Here is a 24011-nt window from a genome sequence, read left to right as displayed (position 1 = left end):
TCATGTAATTTTGTATTTTGTTTTTGTGAGTACATATAATATAATATGTATATTATATTATATATAACACCATTGTAGGAAAATATCAATTTACCGAATCTCCTATTGTGTATTCATGTCATTTCTGATTTTTACTATAATAAATGCCACACAAAATGGTTTAACTTAAAAATGTCTTCACATGGAGTAACTAACATTAAGACTTATGAGCTCAATGTTACTAATTAGATGTGTCCCCACTTAGTTACAGAAATTTTCCTCCAGGGAACCTTACAGGGTAAGTCTCTACAAAATTTCCTTGAAAATAAAACAGATGGGTGACTGATGCTCTACCAATCCCAATTACTCTAGAGAGATCACTAGCGATTTAGGGAAGATGAGAATACGAAAATAATATGATGGAGGACCATTTCAGCTCACAGTTAGCTCCTCTACACAGAAAGCAAACCTTCCGTCAATCATACCGTAATTACTATGAGAACTATATAAAGAATCTAATACAAGAGATTTGTCTATCTTCGGAGGATTTCGATACTGAAAGTATAAATTTGTAGGTATTACCTATCTGTTTTTCATATAATTATAAGGAGTGGTAAGGGTATTCTTCCTGGCAGCCAGGATTACTCTAAGAATCTTTCTGTGAAAGAGAAGATACTATAGTAATTATTGCTTCTATTTTCAAGTTCTGCTGTATACATAGGACACATATAATGATACTTCACTTTTCATAAGAAAAGAGAATAGTGTAACTTATTATTTTAAATCAAGTTGATGCCCCATCTAGCCATTCTGGAGCAGAGTGGGACAGATAGGAACCTTGGCACTTTTTGAAACAATAACAACAAAAACAAGCCAAATCACTGCTCCTTCTCAAAAAGAAAAAGAAAAAAAAAAAAAAAAAAAAAAAAAAAGAGCACCAAAAGCAGAATTTGAGCTTGCAACATGAGGAAAGTGGTACTGCTAAATATACACAAATGATGAAAGGTTTATCGTATTTAAAAATTTTAATTAGCTAATGTATCATCCTGCCTCTGTTATTACTGTTAATCTTTCATTTCAAGAAGCACCCTATTAAGCACAGCAATTTCCCAGGGAAGCACTTTGCTAATACTAATTGTTGTCTGAACTTCTTTTTATAATCTGCTAACTCAGATCAACACTATCTTTCGTGAGCTGGTTCCCTTCCCTAGCATATCAAAGCCAGAAGAGTACTGTAGTTTTAAACACTGTTTGTGGGATTCTGGCATGATGCAGATAAATTCTGTATCCTGTTTTCTACCCAAAATAGGCATAGATAATAGTATGTTATTTAAAATACAATCCTGAAGAGTCATGGGACAAAGTAATAAAGGCCTTTCCCACAAAACATCCTTTGTAGTACTTCAAATCTTGAGTTTAAAAAAATGTCCAACTTCATCAAATACTTTTCAGAGCATGCTCATGTATTAAAACAATTTAATGCTGAATGCTGTGTCCAGCTTAAAGCATATGAAGTGAGACTCAAAGCTAAGAAAACATGGGATTTAACACTGAAATTATGAATTCCCTGCTCAATGCCTTCATTTAAAATGTAGGAGAAAACCCAAATCTAGTTATAATGACTTTCATACGTCAATCAGTCATTATTAATGCACTCTAAAGACAAGTGTGACAATTTCTTTAATTAGTTTTTGACATTTTTTTAATGTCCTGGGCACAAATGACATTTTTAATTCTTTCTACAACTGTAATAATCAGTCTGCTGGGACAACAGCTCACACATCCACCCCACTCACCACTACAGCAATTGAACAGCACCGCTCAGCAGACTGGAGCTGAGGTTAAAACACTGAAACAAGCAAAAATAAAATCACACTTTACACTCATCTTAGGAGATGAAAAGTTTACTTAGAAATTGCAAACATTTAGCAAAGATAAGACATAAACACTATTTTCCATCGTCTACAGAAATACAGTAATTTATAGCTGGCTTGGTACATGATCACATGATAAAACAATCTAATGGAAAAAAACCAATGGTTCATTCTACTTTTCTGCCACTTGTAACAACTTAATAAGTGTACCAGTAAGTACTGGAAGACAGATGCAGAGGAAGATTAGAATCCTAGGGCTGTTGGTTAATACACATTATTATAAGAATAATATAAAAACAAGTACAGATATACAATTAACATGCAATTTAAGCTATTATTTTGAAGAAACAGGACAGAATTTAGTGAACACATTGAAAAATGTGTTAATAATGTGTTATTATAATGAGCATATCATGGTATTTTACATGGCATGGAATTTCTTCCTCCTTAAATAATGCTTGGCAAATTGGAACAGATTGAGCTAGTTCTACAGCAAATTTAAAATGAAGACAATATGGATAACTCTGTTAGATACTTTTCTAAGTATACTAAATAATTTTTAAAGTACCATGATTTCATGCTTACCTCACCACCTCCCAATTTAAAATAAAGTCATACTTTGTACCCTATGGACCTGCACTGTCCAATATAGCAGCCCTTAGCCACATGGCTATTGGAGCACTTGAAATGTAGCTAGTCAAAACTGACATGCACTGTGAGTGCAAAATACACCATGAATTTTAAGAACTTACGATGGGGAAGAAAAAGGGCAAAATATCTCCATAATTTTGTATACTGCTTAAATACTGAAATGATATTTTAATATACCGGGTTAATTAAAATATAAGTTAATGTCACTGGTACCTTTTATAATACACCTGCCAGAAAATTAAAAATTAAATATGTGGCTCCCAGTTATTTCTATTGGACAGTGCTAATACAAACAATCTATACTCATGTACTCATCATATTAGCCTTCGAATTTAGCATCATAATTTAAGCACTCTGGAGAACTAAGTCCCAGAACACCATAAGCACCCTCTGCACATACTTTACAGCAAAATTTATTTTTATCCCTCTGCAAGGTATACACTTTAAGTATAAAAAGAATTCACAAACTATTTAATCCTTAAAATTGTGAATTAGTACATTGTGAGAGCTAAAAGAACGTCTAATGCAGACTGTTACACTGAGAAAAGTAGTTTAAGAGAAACAGCAATGCAATCAGAGGGAAGACAATTAGTATCTTCAGTAAAATAAGTTAGCCAAACTTCTCTTTAATGCCCAGGATCTGCCTTTGCACCACAGATCAGATATGTAACTTGTCCATTTAACCACAACCTACAGGAAAAGCTTAGAACAACATCAACTGCAACCTAAATACTCCATTTCTGGAAACTCTTCAACAATGTAAAGTTCATACACATGGTCCATTCTAATAGCAGAGTACACACGGTATCTGAGAGCCATCCCGTAAATTAAAGTCCCGCAGGGTTAAATAAAGTAAGCAACCGCTTAGTGTCCAAGAGACTTGGATTAAAAAAAATTTTTTAGAGGCTATAAAAAAATATCACTGACCTTTTATCGTTTTCTTCCCCTCCTCTGTTTTTTTGTTTTTGTAGTAGTGTGCATAAATATCTGGCATATTTATACCACATCGTTTTTAATCTGTCCATCTCAAGTACAAGTTAATCTAGAACCCATTTAGCCCTTCTCCTAGGAACACACATCAAACTAGAACACTGACGTGGTCACCACAGTCAGAAGCCAGCATCACAGTCAGGCATCCAGAACCTCGCCAGGAGGCAATGCCCAGTCACACTGATGCCACACTCTGTTCTTCCCAGCTCAGGTTGGAATGTTTGTTTTTAAACTGTTTAAATGTGTTCACATTGGGCAAGCTCTGTCAAAAACGCTCTGAAAGCCACAAATTAAGAGATTCTGAAACAAAGATCTTCATAAAAATCTCTCCCTCATATTAAAGATGCTCTGAGAAAACAAGGAAGTACAGGTTATTGAAAATAACTTCACATTTCACCACTACCACTTTTAAGACACTGGAAAGCAACTGAGATCTGGGGAGAAATAAGCAGTACCTAAGACAGGTAATACTAGGTATACCAATGCAGAAAGTGACTGCAGAAGTCTACAGCCATTCTCTCTCGAGTTCAGCAGCCTATTAGGACATTCACTCACATTTACTAATTGTCTTGCACAAAAAGATGCTGCTTAAACTTCTCCTATCTCCTACCTTCAGACCATGTTCTACACAAAAGTATTTGTATCGCATGTTCCTAACTCTAGCCTAAATAAGCCTCGTAATTCATGTCAAGTGATACAGTTTTTCAGTTTCAAGCATATATTACTCTAAAAATATACTCCTCCATGAAAAGATAACTGTTAGTTTGATGGCAGATCAATAATTGACTATTTACTGAGCACCTACTATGACTGCAGTCTATACTCATTCTTTAACCGGTAAGAAAAAAAACACCTGCTTCAAATGCAAGATGGCTCCAGTGAGGGAAGATACCATACGAGCATTTCTAGTAGAAAGCTGTGTGAGTCACTATCTGCACCTGTGAAACTGTTCATCCGTAGGGCATGAAAAAACCTCAGATTTATTACTAATCACTTTCCAGGGATAAATTAACATTTGAAGAATGCCGTATAGTGCTTTGAGGAAGCGATGGCCATACATAAAATTAAGGCCGATTCCCTAAAGATATGGAAGAAAACCAGAATGTCATGGTTGATGATCATCCAAAGACAGAATAATAGTTTACACAAATATCTCTGGTTAATTCAGGCAAATGGCACTTGTGTTAGGTTTCTAACTTTGCTCGAGGGGGCTGGTTTAATAAAGAAAACTACCTTTAAATAGGAGCACTTTAAGCAAATACAAAAATAAAAACCCTTTAAATAAAATTCTCTGTAAAATCACTATATAAGTTCAAGTTCCAAATCTCATTTAAATGTCCATACATACATGTATGTGAATATGCACACATACATGCCTTCAAAGTATCTAAATTTCACTTACGGTGTTTTGCGCAGCTGTATACCTTGCCTTTTATGTTTGAGCCGAATTGTGTATCTTCAGCACAATACTGTGTTTCTCCTGAAGCTGAGAATGTGGGCAATGGTGAGGACACAGAAGTAAGCTACTTTCTAGCCTTCAGCTATTCTGACCTGTTGGATCCCTGCAAGGTACAAGCATGATGCGGTGTACTGAACACGTGCAGGGTTTCTCTCAGGGAAGCTGAAGTTTTAAGAACCAAAACAGCTGTCGGGTTGAAAACCAACAGTAATTTTCTGAACAGGATTTCCAAAAAACAGAATGATGTCAACTAAAATACCCCCAACTTCTGCCCAACGTGGAAAACAATGTATTACAGAAATCGTTTCCATAGAAGACATGTGTAGAGAACATTCATAATCGGGCCACAGGGACTGAAGCAGCGAGACGAACAATGAGGCAGTCACAGAGCATCTAGGCGCTACTGCACGGGTAGTGGTCTATAAAAAATATTATCTATACTAAAGTTTTAAGAGCTAGTAATATATTTAGCGTATTTCTGCCTTTTCTTTTTTTGCCACTGAATATAAAATTTTGTCCTAAATTTACTAAATCTTCTACACCCTGAGGAATAACAGATTAATGAAAGAAATGCCAGGGTTAGCTTTGTGAACCATATTATTGTCCAAAAAGCTCAACCTATAAAGAGCTAATATTCTTGGAAGCACAAAGTTTCATCTGCAGACTAAGCTAATGCTCTCTATTTTTTTTTTTTTTTTTGAGCAAAGAGTTTGGTTTTAAGTGTTAACATGGCCTAACAAGAATACAGATGTCCAAATTGAGAGCCAGAGGCACACCCTGCCACACACACACACACACACCCCAGATCTACAACTGACACAATGGTTTTCTGTCTCCACTATAAACTATGACATATTGCTGCCATTTAGGAATATATTATTCAACAGTCCTCGGAAAAGCACTTTGGAATCTTTAGCTGTATATTTTTATGAAATTACAAGTTATTTGCTATCTTGAAATAGGGACTTTCTATTTCTCCCCTCTCCATACCCAAATACAACATGCCACATTTTAAATTTCATCTCAGTATTTACTTTTTTTCCTTCAACATGGAATTTGGGAGGAAATTCTTAAAACTCCTTAAATTGAGGCAAAAGATTCATTTAGAACAATCATTTGGCCTTCTTGTAGGGCACAGTGCCACTCCTTCCCTTGACCTTGGGCTGCCCAGGCTTCACGCTGATCTTTAATCACACACATGCTTACCTCTAAATACAATGCCTCTGACCCCCAAAAAGTTAGTTGCCACAGGAAAAGAACAAATTCTTCTTGGTAGGGTGCTTAAAAATGCTAACTAAGAAATACAAACCAAAGCATCCTACCCCTACCTGCTCGTATCAGTATCTCATGAAAGGACACAAACTCCATGGGACCAGACCTAACAACTGGAATCAATGTAACGAATTACAATCAACTGTTTGATAAAACTTCCATCCTTTGTTTTCTACCTGAACATTAAATATAATCTTGTTCCCTCTAGAAAGAAGAAAGGCACTCAAATTAACACAGTATGTTTAGCTATTTTTTAAAAGACATAGTGTGACAAGAATTTTCAGGGTTGGTTTTTTTTCCTGCCCACGGCCTTCATGCCCCTGAATTTATCTATGCCTTCTTGTGCCTCCACGTACACCTCCATTCAACAGGAGCACACTGAGAGAACATGTAGGCACGGGCAGGCGGCAGCACGCCAAGTACCAGGGTCTGCACGGTTCTGTTTGAGACATTTACTCAGAAGACACAAGTTCTTAATAATGCTGTTCAAATTTTCTAGAATATTTTAAATACTTTAAAGTTCTAAAATATAATTTCTAGTAACAAAATAACTGTAAGCTTACAAAAAACTTTCTGCAAAAAAAAGAATATATGTTATTCCTTTTTTAAACTAAATCTTTAGTATCTTCTATAATTAAGAGGGACTAAGAGATTACACTGTTATACAGCAAGACGCAGTTGTACTCCTAAATTATATTTAGCCCATGCCAGATATCATATTGTGCTACAGAACATTACTACTGTTAATTTGTTCTCAGCAATATTAAAAGTTCTCCTTATATAATAAGCATGAATTGACACGACCGGAATACGTGGAAATCACACAAAGTCTACCACCATATATGCTTTCCTATCAACTGCCACAGAAAACTGTCCTATCTTGTGTCACATAAGCCCTCATCTGAAGATTTAAATGGCTCTGGGTGACAACCTGTATAGGTTTTCTCCTATTAACAATGAAGTCCTGAATTTAATTAGAACCGTACCACAGGAATAAGGGATATGATTGAGAGTCTGAGCCCAGGGTTGCCAAAGAGGTAATAGAAAATGCTAAAACCTAGAAAAGAAAAAGGGGATATTAATAGGTAACTAATCCTTAAATTTTTTAAAAATGACTCATATAGGTTTAAGAAATACCTAAAAGGTCCACAATTCAAGCTGGGGAGGAGAAAAGGAGAAGCATAAAATGACTATCCAGGCACAAATACAGATCAACAAGTCTTTGAAAGCAAAGAATTTCTTCAAATGCCGCAGTGTCTCTGGCTCCGTTGGCAAGATCTGTCCTCCAATATTATAAATGAACAGAAAGTAGTGTTATTAATGCAAATGAGTTTTGTTCTGTGAATTTTTAATATATATCTAAAGTACATTTATTTCATAATTATAGAACTGCATTTCTTGGCTGGGATTTAATGAGCTTAAACAAGGTAGTTAAATGAAGAAAAAAATCTAAACTACCTTACTGTATATGTAAAAGCTCACCTGAAGTATCAAGAATCGAGAATGTATCATTCATTCATAATCCACTGCTCTAATCTGTTAATTTCTCAATCATAACTCATTCTATGCATTACTCATGATCAATCTTTCCCTTCTTCAAACAGTTAACCACTTACTAATTTGATAAATATTTAATGAGTCCTCACAATGTGCAAGGCACACAGTATAACGCGGGAACACCATAGTAACAAAATAGGTGTACTCAAAAACAGGTGGGATGGGGGAGGAAGGTGGTGGTGGACGTATTTACAGATCTTATTGCTTTGGGCTTGTCAGTAGTATTCTTGATCCACAGGAAGGTACAATAGCCTACCATTCTCCCAATGGAAGTTTGATGAAATGTGTGTCAATCCAAACTATCTTTTTGACAATGACTTATTTATAAGAAAAAAAAAAAGACTGACAAGTCCCTGAAAATAGACACACCTTTCCACTGCATAAACTCATCCAAAGAGATGTTATCACGCTCCAGCTAATGAGTGTAGATGTCAACCAATTAGAGAAAAACACAACCATACAGGGCAACACTAGGTTCTTCTGTGAATGAACACTTGAAAAATGCAAATTTTAGAAATAAAGTAGCACACAAAAGTCACAAACAGTAAATATCCTTTAGATATTTGTATTTTTACTCCCTACTCAAAACGTTATTAGGAAGACAAGAGACCAAGGTATCTTATAGGACTGCATGGCTTCATAAAGAGGTGGATTAAGGGCCTTAAAACACATGAAGTCAGATAACATCAAAGGTGGAGGCTATGAAAAGGCGGGCGGGGGGCGGGGGGCGCGATCAAACTGAGCTGATGTTTTACAGGGTAGTGTCTCTACTCCTGTCCTGACACTCTCACATCAAAGCGTAAGAAGCCCTAGCACTTGGGATACTCAGACTGATGTGTGGAAAAAACGTTAATACTGAGTGAGGCCAGGATTTGGCAGCATATATTTAGTGGAATGGGCTGACTCTCTTGCCCTCTCTGTGTGGTCTCCCCTCCATGCCCTGCAGGTGCTGAAAATCACAAACTGATGGTTTTATCCATAGAGGTCTAGGTAGACCTTGAGGTATTTGATTCAAAATATGCTTTGTACACAAAGGGCCACAGAATTATGTTCATAATGACAGTTATTTTCTTACTTAAATACTATGAAAACTATAAAAGGTTAATTTTGCCCCAAGAGAGAAAAGCAGCTTCTGTCTACCAAGAGCCAGGCTGAACAATTCTTCTGGTGTTCTTAAGTCTTACCTGACAGCTGCTACTCATCAAAATCATGATGCACAAAAAGAACTCATTCTTCTCCTAAACTTAAGGCAGTGTGCCTCTCTTAAGCCCAGGCTTTCCATAATAGAAGACAGGAGAGGTTTGCCTTTCCCTAGGTCTGTCTCCTCACCCTACAGGTGACCTAGTAAGGAAAAAGGAGAGCAAGCAAAGTACGGCAATCACATTTCCTTCAGCCACTATTACATTCCGCACACATATAGGACAATAGGCAGTTGCTGTCATTAGGGGAACTTTTAGAGGGGCAGTTCATTTTAGTATTTTGTGTGTGTGTGTGTGTGTGTGTTTAATGGGGTATGAAACTCACTGGAAAGAGGACACAGAGTATCTTCAGTACACATCCTCAAAATAAGACAATTAAGGAAAAACATACAAAAGTGAAAGTGTCAAAAAATATGGAATGGATTGGGAAAATAAAGAAAAGGATATGTGGAGAGGAAATAACAAACACAGACCATTTACATAAGGGAAAATATATTAAGAGAGTAAACATTACCAGGCCCTTTTCCCACCCTGCCTCACAGACCTGAAAAACCCAGCCCTTATTATTGAAAAGATAAGATATAGCTGTGAGGTGGCTACTTTGGTACCTCATCCCTGATAAGTTTAATATCAAAGTCTTTAAGTTGGTTTTTTTTTTTTTTTTTTAAAACAAAGGTTGAAGAACTAATCTTCAAAAGCTATTCTCTCCTCTGGCATTTACCAGCAAACTTTTAACAATCACTTCATAAAAATTTTGTAGTTTAAGTATATCCTCAGGAACTTAAATTTTTAAAAAGAAAGATTTTTATGGATACATTTCCATGCATATTTTCCCCACTTTTCATGGTGAATTTAAAAGGGAAATACGTAGTAGGAACTAAAAATGACATTCCAGGTTTAAACAACAAATGATGTTTATATGGGCTAACTTGAGTGTTTTTGGCCTGTACCAAATTTGAGGTAAAAAGAATCTATCAAAACTAGTAATAAAAATAATTTCCCAGTCCTGTAATTACATAAACTCTTAAAATTCATTTTTCTTTTAAAATAACCATTTTAAAATGGATTACACATTGGAAGCATGTTTTTATATAAATTCCAATACTTCTGACTTTGGTTACATTGGTCAATAACTTGAATAGAGAAAGAGAAATGATTTATATTTTCACAAATCCATCTATCTGGCCACTTGATTTTCAAAACAATAATTAGATATGAGTAATTTTGAGCTTATATTATTTTAAAGCTGAACAACATAAAATTTTAATTAAAAAAACAAAAAACAAAAAACCAGCCTATGCAGCAATTGCACTGAGGTGGGTAGACGTGTCTGTGAACCAGTCAGGAGAACCAAATGAGAAGAAGCTACACGTATAAATATAAAGGATGAGAAGTTAAGAAGAAAAAAAAATTAAGACTCACTGTTTAGCAGGAAGAAACTACAGTTATTTTATCCCCAAAGGAATGCCAGTTCTTAACAAAATAAATAAATGAAAGATTTACTACAGACTTTTAACCTAAAGATGAAGACCACATCATAGCAAACAGTTCATGCAACTATGTAAGGAAGAAAGGAAAGCAATATTGCACTAAAAGGGTGACCTCGCAGAACTAATCTACCTCTTTCACTGACTCAACGTAACCAGCCATTTCCTGTAGGCACTGGCAAACCTGGCCTGCTCTACGTTCCGGCAGGTGGACAATACTTGATCGATGAACCTATGCTCCATTTCCAGGCCCCGGGAGTCAGGAGCTGGGGTCCGCTTCAGGCGTTTGGTTTCCTGGGAATAGCCTTGCTTGCTACAGTCATTCAGCCCGTCCACCTCCATGGCCTGAGACATGTGTGGGCCTGCTGGGATGAGGTGCAAGTCATTCAAAGTCCCCCCAGGGCTGTCTGTAGGTGACAACTGGGTCACACTGTGAGGAAACCTACCACTTAAGTGATGCTGAAGGTAGAAAATGTGCCGCCTGGGAAAGAGGAGGGGGAGAAAGGGAACACAGAGAAGAAAAATCATTATCACTAAGTCAAGCTTTTCAGGAGAGAAAAAAAAAAAAAACTCAATAGTAATAAGTTGATAACTTCAAAACATATAGTGCTCATTTTGCTGCCCCCTCTTAGCGACCAGAGTTACCTAGAGGCGGGGAGGAGGAACAATTACCTAAGTCTCTGCGTATTTAGACCGGAGTCTTACAAGCCCAGATTACTGGACTGTTTTTGAGAAAGAATCCTACATATGACCCCAAAGGGTTTTGGGTTTTTGTTTTTTTTGACCCCAAAGGATTTTTACACCATTGACTGAGATGATGATAATCACTTGGAATTGTTTTTTTTTTTTTTTTTTAATTTTTTTTAAAGATTTTATTTATTTATTTGCCAGAGAGAGAGATCACAAGTAGGCAGAGAGGCAGGCAGAGAGAGAGGAGGAAGCAGGCTCCCTGCTGAGCAGAGAGCCCTATGCGGGACTCGATCCCAGGACCCTGAGATCATGACCTGAGCCGAAGGCAGCGGCTTAACCCACTGAGCCACCCAGGCGCCCATCACTTGGAATTGTTACTCTTTGTAACCACAATACAAAATGAGAAATAGGTCTTAGCCCAATTTCTGCTATTAAAAAACAAAACAGAAGCAAAAATTAACTTCACTGATATCCTAAAACAGAAGTGATTCAGGAACAAGGGGATTAAATAGCTCACCCAGAGGCTTTTATTAGTCCATGGCCTCTATCTTCTGTATTTTCTTTAGTAACAACACGTATTATCTAAAAACCAACTGAACTTTTCCCAAAAACCCACCACTACAGTCTCATTAAATATTACATGCAGTAGGGATGTGCTGGGCTCTGAGCAAAGCATGTAAAAGGCACAGCTCTTACACTTCCTCTAAGGAAAGCAATTCTCCTGCCCTTAGGCTCATCTAGAGTTATTTGATTTTGTTTGTTTGCTTAAAGATTTTATTTATTTATTTGACAGAGAGAGAGACAGCAAGAGAGGGAACACAAGCAGGGGAAGCAGGAACAAGCTCCCTCTGAGCAGGAAGATGGATGAGGGGCTCTATCCCCGGACCCTGGGATCATGACCTGAGCCGAAGGCAGATGCTTAACTACTGAGGAGTTACTTGTTAACAGTCAAGATCTATGTGTCTAATCTGCAAAAATTCTGACTCAGTGGAGGTGCACATCTCCTGTTCACAACTGGTAAACTACATAGATTCGAGGTTGTTCTATCTCATTATTCATATCAGCAACTCTAAGCCCTTGAAAGAGAATTCTGTTCATTTTCCCAGCATATTCTGGAGTAGACAGGGGGCATATGATTTACCCATTTTATAGAGGATAAAACTTGAAGGACAGATAAGGTGCCTCAGGGCAATGAATGAAGAGCCATAAGCTGGCCTGTATAATATAGAGGTCATCTAAACTGTCACTTCTCCTCATGCCTCACCCCAAATTTCAATTAATCTTTATACAAGGCTTCTGCTAATAGCTATCTCCTAAACACAAATATAATTTTTAAATATTCTCAGCCTTGCTACTGATGAACCTAAATATAGAATAGCAACAGAAATCTGTTAACACCAAAACAAAATGGAAGTTAAGATCTATCTTCTCTCTAGAAAATGTAGAGGAAGAGTGTCTTATTTTTACGAGAAAAATATTTTTCATGAAGGTGCCAAAGAGGGGAGATGGTCTTCCATCTTCTAAATACTTGCAGCATGGAGCAGCAGCTGAACGTATCTCCTCAAATAGCCTACAAGACAGACTAGACTGGCAAAAGGGGGCAAATCTCAACAACTTTAAAAATATAAAAACATACAAATATTTAAAATGCCTACCTCCTGCCTGGCACAGCAAGCCCTTTGTTTATAAACAGAATCCTCTAGTCTGAAATAGAATCCATATATAGAGAGATGGAGATGCCTCAAAAAAGAACCAATCAGGGTGTTCCCATACCTGGACTTCATTCCAATATGACAGTTATTTTGCTGTCAAATGTACTCAGAACCCACATTATGAGGTTGTTCATTTCTTTCACTGCTTCCTAATAATCCTGCCCTGTGTGTCAAGAGCTTATATTAAGGAAACTTAATTTGCAGACCATCAATAAGCTTAACTCTTCTCAAGGCCTAATCAATGGTCTACATCTGACTCTGCATCAAATTTACCTGTTAATTTTTGTTTTTTGTTTTTTTAAAGACTAGATGGCAGTGTTCCATCCCAGATATACTATAAATATCAGAGTCTCCAAGGAGAGAGTTGAGAAACTTCTGTTCTCAGTTTGGAAGTAACAGAGGCTACTCTGTTGGACAGTCAAGCTTGAATACCCCCATCCTAAGCATTAGGCAGAGATCTGCATGAGGAGCCTCATACTGAAGATCATGAGGAAGAAGTATGGTAACAGAAACTCTTCTGAATTCACGCAAAGCTCCACGATCAGCTCTACTACCTGAGCAGGCAGGCGGAAGACAGAAGACCTTCTACAGCTCTCATGAACTCAAGCAGTTCCATGCAGAAAATAGATTTTCCGTCCTCTTACCTGTGACACCAAAGGGTTTCATGTCCTGGGTAGGAATCAATAAGATCAGTGCTGAATTCAACTTCTTCTTCAAGAAGATGGGGAAGATTTATCCTCGCTTCCTCTGTTGAAGCTGCTGCTTCTTCATCTTTTAGAAGAGCTGGCTCACTTCTCAAAGGGTTTTGCTCCAATACATTACCATCTATCACAGTTTGGCTAATCAAAGACTTTAACAAAAACTGGCGGTAGTGAAATCCACTGTGGTCTGAAACATGCATGGATGCCCAGTGTTTAGTAGAAGAGAGTTCATCAAGAAGAATCTTGTAGGAAGAAAAGAGGGAAGTGAGAAGAGGAACTGCCAAAGGAATTTCTTTCTCCATTAATGCTCTGCATTTCTCTTTGATTTGTTCCTTGTATTTTTTGGTAACATTGTTTCTATCAATACTTTGTATACAATATCCAACACAGTGGTGTCACTCAGTGTAAGCTGAGTAAAGGCTAGTTTCCCCTTTCGCTAAAAAAGTTGTAAGATGTGTGTGTGTATAGACACACACACACAGACAGACACAATTTAAGGACTTATTTGTCATTCTTTCTCTGGACCTTGATCAATCACATTCTGACTGGCACATACATAGAAAAACTATTCTAAAATAATGATGAACATTAGAGTATTTATTTATAAGAATGCTGATGTTGAGAGAAAATATGAACTCAAAGGTTACTTTGATGAACTTTAATATTTAATGAACATTACAGTATCTAACTTATTATTTGTTAAACAATTGATTCATTGTATTATTTGTTTTTCACTGTAAGTGCCATGAGGGCAGAGATGGTCAGTTTTGTTCACTATTAATTCTAAGGGCTTCGTACAAAAAATATGATGCATGAGTAACAGGAATTTTCAAGAGCGCATGATTTTCACTATTCATCTCAAACTCAATTAACATCAATGATAAATGATTTTTTAAGTAGAGGAGTCAAAATTCAGCAGTGAATTAAGTCTTTGTATTATAATCCTGCAAACTAAGCAACTTCAAATGGAATGATTAAAAAGAAAAGCAACAGTTATGAAAAAATAAATTATTTGGCAGTGTCTTGGACAAGTAGCAAATGCAAATGGATTTGATCAGCAAAAGCTATATTGAGGCCTCCCACATTCCATTAGAGGACTTTCAGACCAGTTAAGAAAAAAAGATGTACTTGCCAGCAGTGAATAATACAGGTAGCACAAAGCCCAAGTGCTCCTCCTCTGTCTGCTTTTCAAGGGTCCCAGGCAAATGCCTTTTCTCATACTGAGAGTCCCTCTCCATTCCTCACAGTTCCTTTCTTCCCTAGAAGAAATCTCTCCCTCCCCTGAACCTCCATGGTTCCTGTGTGTTCTACCATACATTATAGAATTTCTGCACATCTTTTCATCCCCACTAAATTCTGTAAGTTGTTGAAGATATTTATTCATTTCTAATTAATGCTTCCAACATTCTATACTCAATGGCATCAGAGTGAACATATGTAAGTAGTTTATGAATGAACGACTGAACTGAACAATTTGATGAATTAAGTGGCTAGTAGAGAGGAACAAGATTACTCCCAGCAAAGGACAGTTGATATCTATCAGTGAAATGCTTTAAGTCTCTCCTTTAAATTCTAATGAGTTTATTCAAACCCAAATAGGTTTGTTCCAGAGCTGGTGAATCTCTGAGAAATGGCAAACAAGACTATTCATGTGATTAAAATGGTGAGCAAAACAGCACCAGATAAACTTCCACCTTAGAAAAATATATACTAATCTTAAGGTTATTACATCTTTGAAGAATTAACCTGCAGGATATTTAGGCAGTAAATATCAGCTTTTTAATTCTGATTTGGTAGGGTTTCTTAATACAGATTGAAAAGAGTACAAAACTGTTTCAAAGGAATTTATGTAACATGAAAAACCTTTAGATTATTTCTCATTGCATGTTTCTATACGTAAAATTTTTAATTATTTTAATTTTGAGACAAAAAATAGCACATATATGATAGATTTTCAACAATATGAATGTAATTCCTTTAAAAAAATTTTTCTCAGACTTTTTAAGAGAAAAATTCACTATATTCTTTGCCCTTCCTGTATTTAAGAGGCATACTAAATGAGAAAAGAAACTTCAACAGGAATTTTGGGGCATTTTTTTTTACTAAAATCAAAAGGCACAGAGATATAAACAATATTTTTTCCCAACAATTTCTTAGCGATTCTTGAAGTTTTATTCTTCCTAATGTACTTTAGAACCAGTTTTTGAAGTTGAAAAATGAACTGGCGATTTTCAGTGTATACACAGACTTGTGCAGCCATCGCTGCTGTCTCATTTCAGAACATTTTCATCACCTCCCAAATTCCTATTAGGAGTCCTATGACGAGTCCCCGAAATCTCCATTCCCTTCAGCTTCTGGCACTCACTAATGTGCTCTGCCTATTCTGAATATCATATAAATGAAATTACAGAAGATGGGCATTCTGAACCTGGTTTCTTGCCATCAGCATGTTTTTAAGGTTCATCCACATATCAGGACTTTGTTCCTTTTTATGACTGAATAACGCCCCATTGTATGGATACCCCACATTGCATTTATCTACTCCTCAGATATTGGACGTCTGAGTTGTTACCTGGTTTTGGCTATTATGAATTACGCTGTTACAAACACTGCTGCAGCACGTTTTCCACACTGTGGGATATATACCTAAGAGTAGAACTGCAAGGTCATATGTGGTAATTCTAGGTTTAATTTTTTGAGGAAATGCCAAACCGCTTTCCACAGTGGCTGCATCATTTCACATTCCTACTAGCATGTATAAGGGTCCCGTTTCTCCACAACCTTGTCAGTACTTTTGACTTGTTTTTCATTTCAGCCATCCTACTTGTATGAAATGCTATCTCACTGTGGTTTTGATTTGCATTTCCCTGATGGCTAATGATGCTGAACATCTTTTCATGTCTTTATTGGCCATCTATATGTCTTTTTTTGCAGAAATGGCCCTATGTGCTTTCTCAGGTGACATACCGTTATCAACTTTTAAATGGCTAGTAGTAATAAATTCTGTTCAACTTTGAGTTTTTCCTCTCACCCCACCCTCACAAATGAGGCTATTTTAAAATTTACTTAAATAAATATCTACCTAAAACACACACTCACCACAGAAAATAAAATAGAAAATGAAAAACTCGTAATTCCATCCTCTAGCACTGTTCACAATTCTTTATTCTCTTTTTTTTTTTTACTAGAAAATGAATACGTGTATGTATTATGGAAACATAATATATATATTATATACAATATATCTGTAACAGCACTGTGTGTGTGCATATATGTTAAGCAGTTACAATATGCCAAGCACTGTTCCAAACACTACGGTCTCAAAGCTAATAATATATTAAAAAATTATATTAGGACCATCTCATGTTTAGTTTTAAAGATTCTTATCCTATAGTGAACTTTTTCTTTAAATACTCTTCCAAAATATAATTTTTAGTAACAATAAAATACTCCAATATGTGGTGAACTGCAATGTAACTGATCTGTTATTACTGGAGGGTTAGACTGGTTCTACTTTTTCACTATTATAACTAGCATTTCTATATATCAGACGTTCATATTTAATAGCTAATAATTTAATAGTTAATTATTGAACACTTAGTATGAGCACTTCTGATGGCCACTTTACGTGGATTTTCCCATTTAATTCATATCACTCAGTAAGGTAGGAATTTTCACCTGTCCCATTTTACTGATGAAGAAACTAAAAGTTAGTGAGGCTAAGAAATTTCTCCAAGGCCACAAACCAAACTGGTGGTATAGTCAGGATTCAAATTAGGTCTGTGTGACCAATGGGTGGAGCCTTTAATTACTACACCACCATACTGCACCTCCCGGTATTTCTTTAGGATGAATTCCCATAAGCAGAACTCCTAGATTAGCAAGAACACACCTTTTTTTGTAGAGTCGCATAAATGCTGCCATGCTGTCCTTCAGTAAGATCACACCAATTTCTACAATGCTTGCTTTCACAGCCTTATCAATGCTGGATACCAGCACTTTAAAAAAATTTTTCTTGGGGAGGTGCCTGGGTGGCTCAGTCAATTAAATGTCTGCCTTAGGCTAAGGTCGTGAACTTGGGGTCCTGGGATAGAGCCCCACGTCAGGCTCTCTGCTCAGTGTGGAGTCTGCTTCTCCCCCTCTCTCTGCCCCTTATCCCAGCTTGTGCTGTCTTTCTCAAATAAATAAAATCTTAAAAAAAAAAAAAAAACAACACAACATTTAAAATTTCCCAAGTAAAAAGATGTCAGCTCATTTTATATGTATTTTTAAGCTGCTTTAGACCAGTGGTACTTCTGTGATGACTGCCTCTGACAGACAAAGCACAGGAGGGCATGATCTCCTAGCTGGGCCCAGTGGCTTCTAAGAACAAAAAGAGGATTGTGCAAACTCAGCATTCTTCACTGAGAGAGCTGCAGTGGCAGGGGGAAAGGAAGAGTACGGAGCTCAACCAAGGGCAGGGCATAGCTGGACAACATGTGAGCCGAGCAGTGGACTCAGGCCACTGAATCAACACACCACTCATGAGTTGTCATCTTCAACATCAGATAGCCTCAAAAACACAAGAATTTCATTTTGGCCCTGTGTTCTTGATTTTAAGGGAATGCCACTTTAAAGGGTCCACATCAAGGCAGGCAGGTCTCCAAAGACCGTTCAGCTCACCTGGACTCTCTGCCTTTCTCTTTATCCTCAATGCTCCCCATGCCCCTTCCCCAGCCCCTACACACTATCAAGTTGTGGAGTTGAGATGACCAGACTCCGTAAGAACTCCCCTATCTCCCACATCCCGCCAGATGACTTGAACTTGTTCCTCCGGACTCCTGACAATGTAGCAGCCTTCCTTCTGGCAGCTGCTTCCAATGAGCCCAGCCTAGATGAGAAGCCATTTCTGTACTCCCACTGTCCCCTGTGCTTTCCTCAGCTCCTGCAAGGGTCAAACTGTTTTGTGAGTGCTGGTGTCCATTTCCTCAGCTAGATTTTCAATTTGTTGAGAGCAATCTCGCTGTCATTATGCCACACCCAGCATACAAGGCATTGTCTGGGAATGAAAGGGTTTCAGTACTTTTTCATGAATAAATTACATTGAGTTGATCGAGCAAACTGGGAGTCAGTTTCACCTAAACCTTCTACCTGTGAGGAACAGAGAAAGGAACAAAATGCAGTAAGCCTCTATTAGGTGCCCAGTACTTTATACACATGAACTCAAATTGTCAGAATAATCCACTGAGGCAGGCAGTGGAGCTGGTATTTCACAGACGAAACATGAAAGCCTTACTTTTCACACACAGCTAATAAGGCCAAAATGTGAAGCCAGGTCAGTAGGATTCTGTCTTTGCTCTTTCCACTCCTTTAAGGGGCCTCCCCTCCTGAAACACAACTGGAGGAGAAGGGCTACTCTTCCAGAACTGTTGGCTTAAAATTCCCCAGAAATGAAAACTCTTATTCACCCTGAAGGAATCTCTGGCTGGGACACAGAGTGGGGAGAGGGGGAATGAAGGAAGGGGCTGGTGAACGAAATGAGAGAATGCTTCCCAGTTAATCTGAAAGTACCACTTGAGGTATTCTGGCCCCTTTAAATCCTCTCAAGCCTGAGAAGCTCTCAGAGCAGGACCCTACATTCTTATGGCACTGAAACGTAAGAAGTGAAGAAAAATATAGAGAAGCTATAGTACGTAAGAAGGAGAAAAGGATACCTGGTTCTCGTCCTGACAAATAGGAAGTGATGTAACTGTGGCTAAGTCTAAGCCATTAACATTCTCTGGAAACTTCGATCTTCTCATTTCTAAACTGAAGGGTCTAGGCTGTGACAGCCCAGCTCTGTCTGCAGATAACCCCGAGCCCCATGAAAAATACTGATCTTAAATCCTACCCTCTCCCCAATTTAGTAGGCCTGGGGTGGGACTCAGAAATCCTAATGTAATTTACAGACGTAGGCAAGTTTGGGAATAGCGGGTGAGGGCTCTTCCCTCCCCAGGAGAGGAGGTGGTGAGAAGGCAGCCAGCTGATTCAGCACATTAAGTCACACACGCAGAGACCACTAAGAAAGAGCAACTCCAGCACTCTAAGGCCTAATAATCCCTTCCTGTTTCAGCGCAAAATGAATTATGCTCGGTCTTCTTACTGCGTAAATTTGTCCTCTTTCTACCAATATACTAACCCTAGGAGTGCCAGAAACTGCTGTGGTGAGAAATGCAAACTTTTTAAATTGCCGGGGTTTCCTTGGAGGGATCAGCTGCTAGATCCTTCCCAGGCCGCTAGGTCATTAGTTCCTCCACTTTCCTCCTTAAAAGCTCTTCTGAGGAGGAACTACTGTCAGAAGATTTAAAGGGCAGACAGGGAATGTGGCTCGGGAGACGAAGAACAGCCTTACCTTCACGTCTAGCTTGGCCAGGTGCTGGAGAACCCAGATGCGATGGGACCAGGCATTGTAGTTGCTCGGGTATCTGCCTGCTGCTTCGCCACAGACTTCCATCTCTTCTTGGATCAGTCTCTGTGTCCTTTCTGCAGGAACTGTTCCCAAGTTTCCTTTCGTCACAAAGGAAGGCAAGGAGGTTTCCTGAATGAGCTGTTGTAGCACCCATCGCCTGTGAAGGTACATGTGGGAATGAAAATGAGGAAAGAACATAAACCGGAGAGGAAAACAATCAGTTTTCTTTGTTCTCAATCTCCATCCATACAGTGCAAAACAATCCCTGTTCATGAGCCCAATTTTGGGGGAGTGGGATTATTCTGTTGTTTTTGTTTTTAAAGATGTAATTAACTTCGGCAGCATGGATGGGGAGGAGGGGGAAGAAAGGACAAGGAGGAAAGAGAAACCTTTCTAGAACATTAAAATTTGTCAGAAAGAGAATGCCTCAACTCCAATATAACACCTCAGAAACGTTTCACTTGGCCAGAAAATGCAAAGACAAGGTGCGAATGTGGAGGGGGGACTGCGGTGGTGGAGGGGATATTAATTAATGGCTGGTAAACACCAGAGGAGCAGTCACAGTTCACATCTTTAATTACACGTGCATGCCTCGCCCTATGTGTATTTGCTGCAAACAAGAAGCTGCATTATGACTGCTTTCATTAAGCAGGATTTCTATGTTACAGCATAGAATCTGGGAGGACACAAATACAATATAATTACTTAAAACTATAAGGAGGTTTTAAAATGTCATTATCCACAAATATTTCCCTTGTCTAAGATTTTCATTAGCACACTTATTTAAATGAAAAGCATTAAAAAAGCATCTCTGGCCACTTAATGTGCTTAGTTTTTACAAGTATTTCTCGTAAGAAGCATTCTTTTAGATTAAAAATTTCCAACCCAGAAGTTACTAGAAATTGAGTAAGAAAACTCATTTTGTCATTTTCAAATAGAAGTTTTTTTTTACTTAACTTATAAAACAAAAGCTCGCTTTATATAAAATATTAGACAAGCCTAGAAACTGGTGAATGCATATTCAACACTGCCCTCCCCAGCCACTGCTCCTTTCCAGACCTCCATTCGCACAACCACAGGCCTCTTTGAAGTGCTATCCCAGTTCCTACTAAGAAAAAACAACCAGCATGGAAGCAGCTGATTTGCAGTGCTAGCCAAAGGCAAGATCATAGTGAAGATACCTCGAACTGACTAAGATCGTAAAAATGCTCAGGATTTAAGAAAAGTTGTAAGCGGCTTAGTAAACCGAAAACAGACTTCTTTGAAGAATTTCCCCGCTGACCCCAGGAAGCCAGCCCACACCATCTCATTTAGTCAAAACTGAGTAGTTCCACAGAGTCCAAGAGGAATACGCTCCAGAGAGCCAGGATGGTGAGGAGACTTTTCACGTGCACGGGGGCTGACTCAGGCCTTTACGCTAAAAATATTCTCTGCATCTACAGTCTTAGCAACTTCAGCGCCGCCTCTACACCACTCACCTCAGCTGCCCTTATCTTCCTTATTTTAATTTTAATAACCACAGCCATCACCACAACCATCCGTATCAGAAACATATCTGAATGAATTATAAAACCCAAGTTCACCATTATAGTTGACCATCTAAATGCCATTTCTATGACTGCTCAGATAGTTCACAATGAACAGTAACAGCTAAAATTTACTAAGCATTTAATATGTGCCCGGCACTGTGGTAGTGTTAATATACATTATTTCACGGAAAGCCAACCATTAACTCTGAAATAGGTGTTATTATTATTCCCATTTTATGAATGAGAAAACTGAGGCTTGAAGAGCTTAAATCATTTCTGAAAGTCACACACGGAGCACGTGATGGCATTTGGAACTGGAAAGTAGGTAACTTGTCTTTAGAATTCACACTCTGAACCCATATGTGACCCTGCTTGACACTTGTTTCTCCAGCAATTCTGAACCCTACGAAACCTACGGTGTAAAGTAACCACACCTGTGAATCCATGTTTCTGGACTCTTTGGAAATTTAGTTAAGGCCAGTTTTCCCAGATGCAAGTCCTTAATTGGATTTAAAGTGCCAGAGAGGATGAGCTCTTTTCTGTAAAAGAAAAATGAAAAGAACCATTACTCTAACTTTCCATCCAAACATACTGCATGTCTATTAACATAACCTCACTGGGAAGAAAATAAGAAAACCACATCATTAAGTATCACATGCGGTAATCAAGAATATATTTTTGTAATCTCGCAGTAACAGGATTCATAAGCAGAAACAGAAGCTCTTAAATTGACAGTGGAACTTGAGTTACCTATTTGGGAAAGGGCAAAGAGGTTTTCTGGCTATCTCATTTCCAAAACCTACAAGTCCTGACATCAGTGTCTGTAAGGCAGATCCGAAACTGGTCAAGAATTCTTCTAGCTTCCTAAGCTGGACATGATATGGTTCATTACCAAAAATACATAAAGAGCAACACACACACGATTAAGGTGTAAGGAAAAATCATTCATTAATCACTATCTTAACAAAATTACTATTTTTATTTTTTAATCTTCCCTCTGTCTTTCCTCATATGCATATACATTTTACCATATAATTTTATATTCTGCTTTATAGCTTAAAGAATTAAAGAATTATTCCATGGTTCTACATAATCTTTAAAGCAAACATTTAAATCAGTCAAATAGTTTTCACTGAGTGGCTATGCTCTTTTTCCTCTTTGGTTATAGACATTTAGGTTGCTTCCAAGTTTTTACTTTTCTGAAACAGAGATTTGTGCTTAAGATGTCTTTCATTTCTACTACTACTTAGGGTAAGTTCCCAAAAGATATTATTACCAGGTAAACTGCCTGCATGGCCCCTGATATACTAGACCATTCCTTTTTGAAATACAAATACAAGTAAGAGCAATGTGAGGTTTTTGTTGTCATTTTAAAAGTGTTCAAAGCTCCCATGCAGTTATAAAGAATGTCATGCAAGAGCTCTCCACCTGTTATTTCTCAAGTAAATACAATTTAGGTTTTGATTTAACTTCTCAGATAAGTTTTTGATAATAAGCTCTGATATTACTGATTATACTCCCAATTAATTTTCAGTGTATCTATTATAATGAAATTAGATCATTTACTAGAATTTATTAATCTTAAAAAGTCCTGCCTGTGGTAGGGTTGAAAATTCATTTATTTTAGAAAACTTTAATCCCAAGACCAGAGCCCAGATCACATACCTCACCTACTTAGATGAACTTAGCTCCTAATTACCACTATATATTTTCTTTCCAACAGCAATGTGCGATTTCTAAAATTTATTTGATAAGGAAAATAACTTTCTTCTTAGTGTAAATATTGAACAGTGATGACAAATGTTTTTATTTTACAATCATTTTAGGTTAGGTACTTCACTCCACGATATAATTTCAAGTGATACTAAGAACGTTTATGGATACTTTAACAAATGGGTTTATTGACTATTTTTCTTTCAATGTACAGGAAGTCTGTGTGTCATTGAAAGGATATTTAATGCAACAGCCAGTTACTTTTGCAGTTCTGCATCCTTTTTCTTCTGAAATCAGTAAGGTTTCATTATACAGTAAGTCAGAATACCTACAGTGTAAAAAGGGGCAAAATATTATTCTATATAATTGTATTTATAATTCTTCGTACTTCAGTGTTTCTCAAGGTAGATCCTTAACTGCAACATCACCATCACTTGGAACTTGTAAGAAATATAGATCTCAGGCCGCAGCCCAGACCCGGTGAATCAGAAACTAGTGACAAAGCAAGGTGTTTGAACAAGCACTCCAGGTGATGCACACCAAAGTTTAAAAACCGCTACGGTGTGGAATTTGCCACATTAAGCCTAATTTCCATTTACTAAATTAAAAACCTCTCCTTATTACAACTAACTACCTATACTCCCATCTATCTATCTATCTATGGGGAAATAGTCCTTATTTTCTTCAGAAAAGAAGAGTCACTTTATACCTGAATCTTTAAAGTTTCTTAAATTAGGGCTCTTTAAAAAAAAAAAATAAAAAGAAGACTTT

General features: G+C 37.5%; 1 protein-coding gene across 3 annotated transcripts in view; it reads right to left on the bottom strand.

Annotated features, from left to right (window-relative positions):
- Positions 1-1595: 1595 nt before the first annotated feature.
- Positions 1596-24011, bottom strand: part of PTAR1 (protein prenyltransferase alpha subunit repeat containing 1) — a 51452-nt gene continuing 29036 nt past the window's right edge. For 2 of the 3 annotated variants that reach the window (XM_046022774.1, XM_046022775.1), the window contains 4 exons: positions 21962-22066; positions 19942-20155; positions 13515-13813; positions 6778-10949 (listed from right to left, as the gene is read on the bottom strand). In XM_046022774.1, coding sequence (XP_045878730.1) covers positions 10607-10949; positions 13515-13813; positions 19942-20155; positions 21962-22066 — 961 coding nt within the window. In that variant the 3' untranslated portion in view covers positions 6778-10606. Of the gene's footprint in view, positions 1829-6777; positions 10950-13514; positions 13814-19941; positions 20156-21961; positions 22067-24011 lie in introns of those variants that run through there. The other variant, XM_046022776.1, reaches the window with a different exon arrangement.

This window comes from Meles meles, chromosome 11 (assembly GCF_922984935.1).
Source record: "Meles meles chromosome 11, mMelMel3.1 paternal haplotype, whole genome shotgun sequence".
Classification (NCBI taxonomy): Eukaryota; Metazoa; Chordata; class Mammalia; order Carnivora; family Mustelidae; genus Meles; species Meles meles.
Note: the sequence above shows the minus strand (reverse complement) of the source record. Positions and strands in the feature narration are given on the sequence as shown.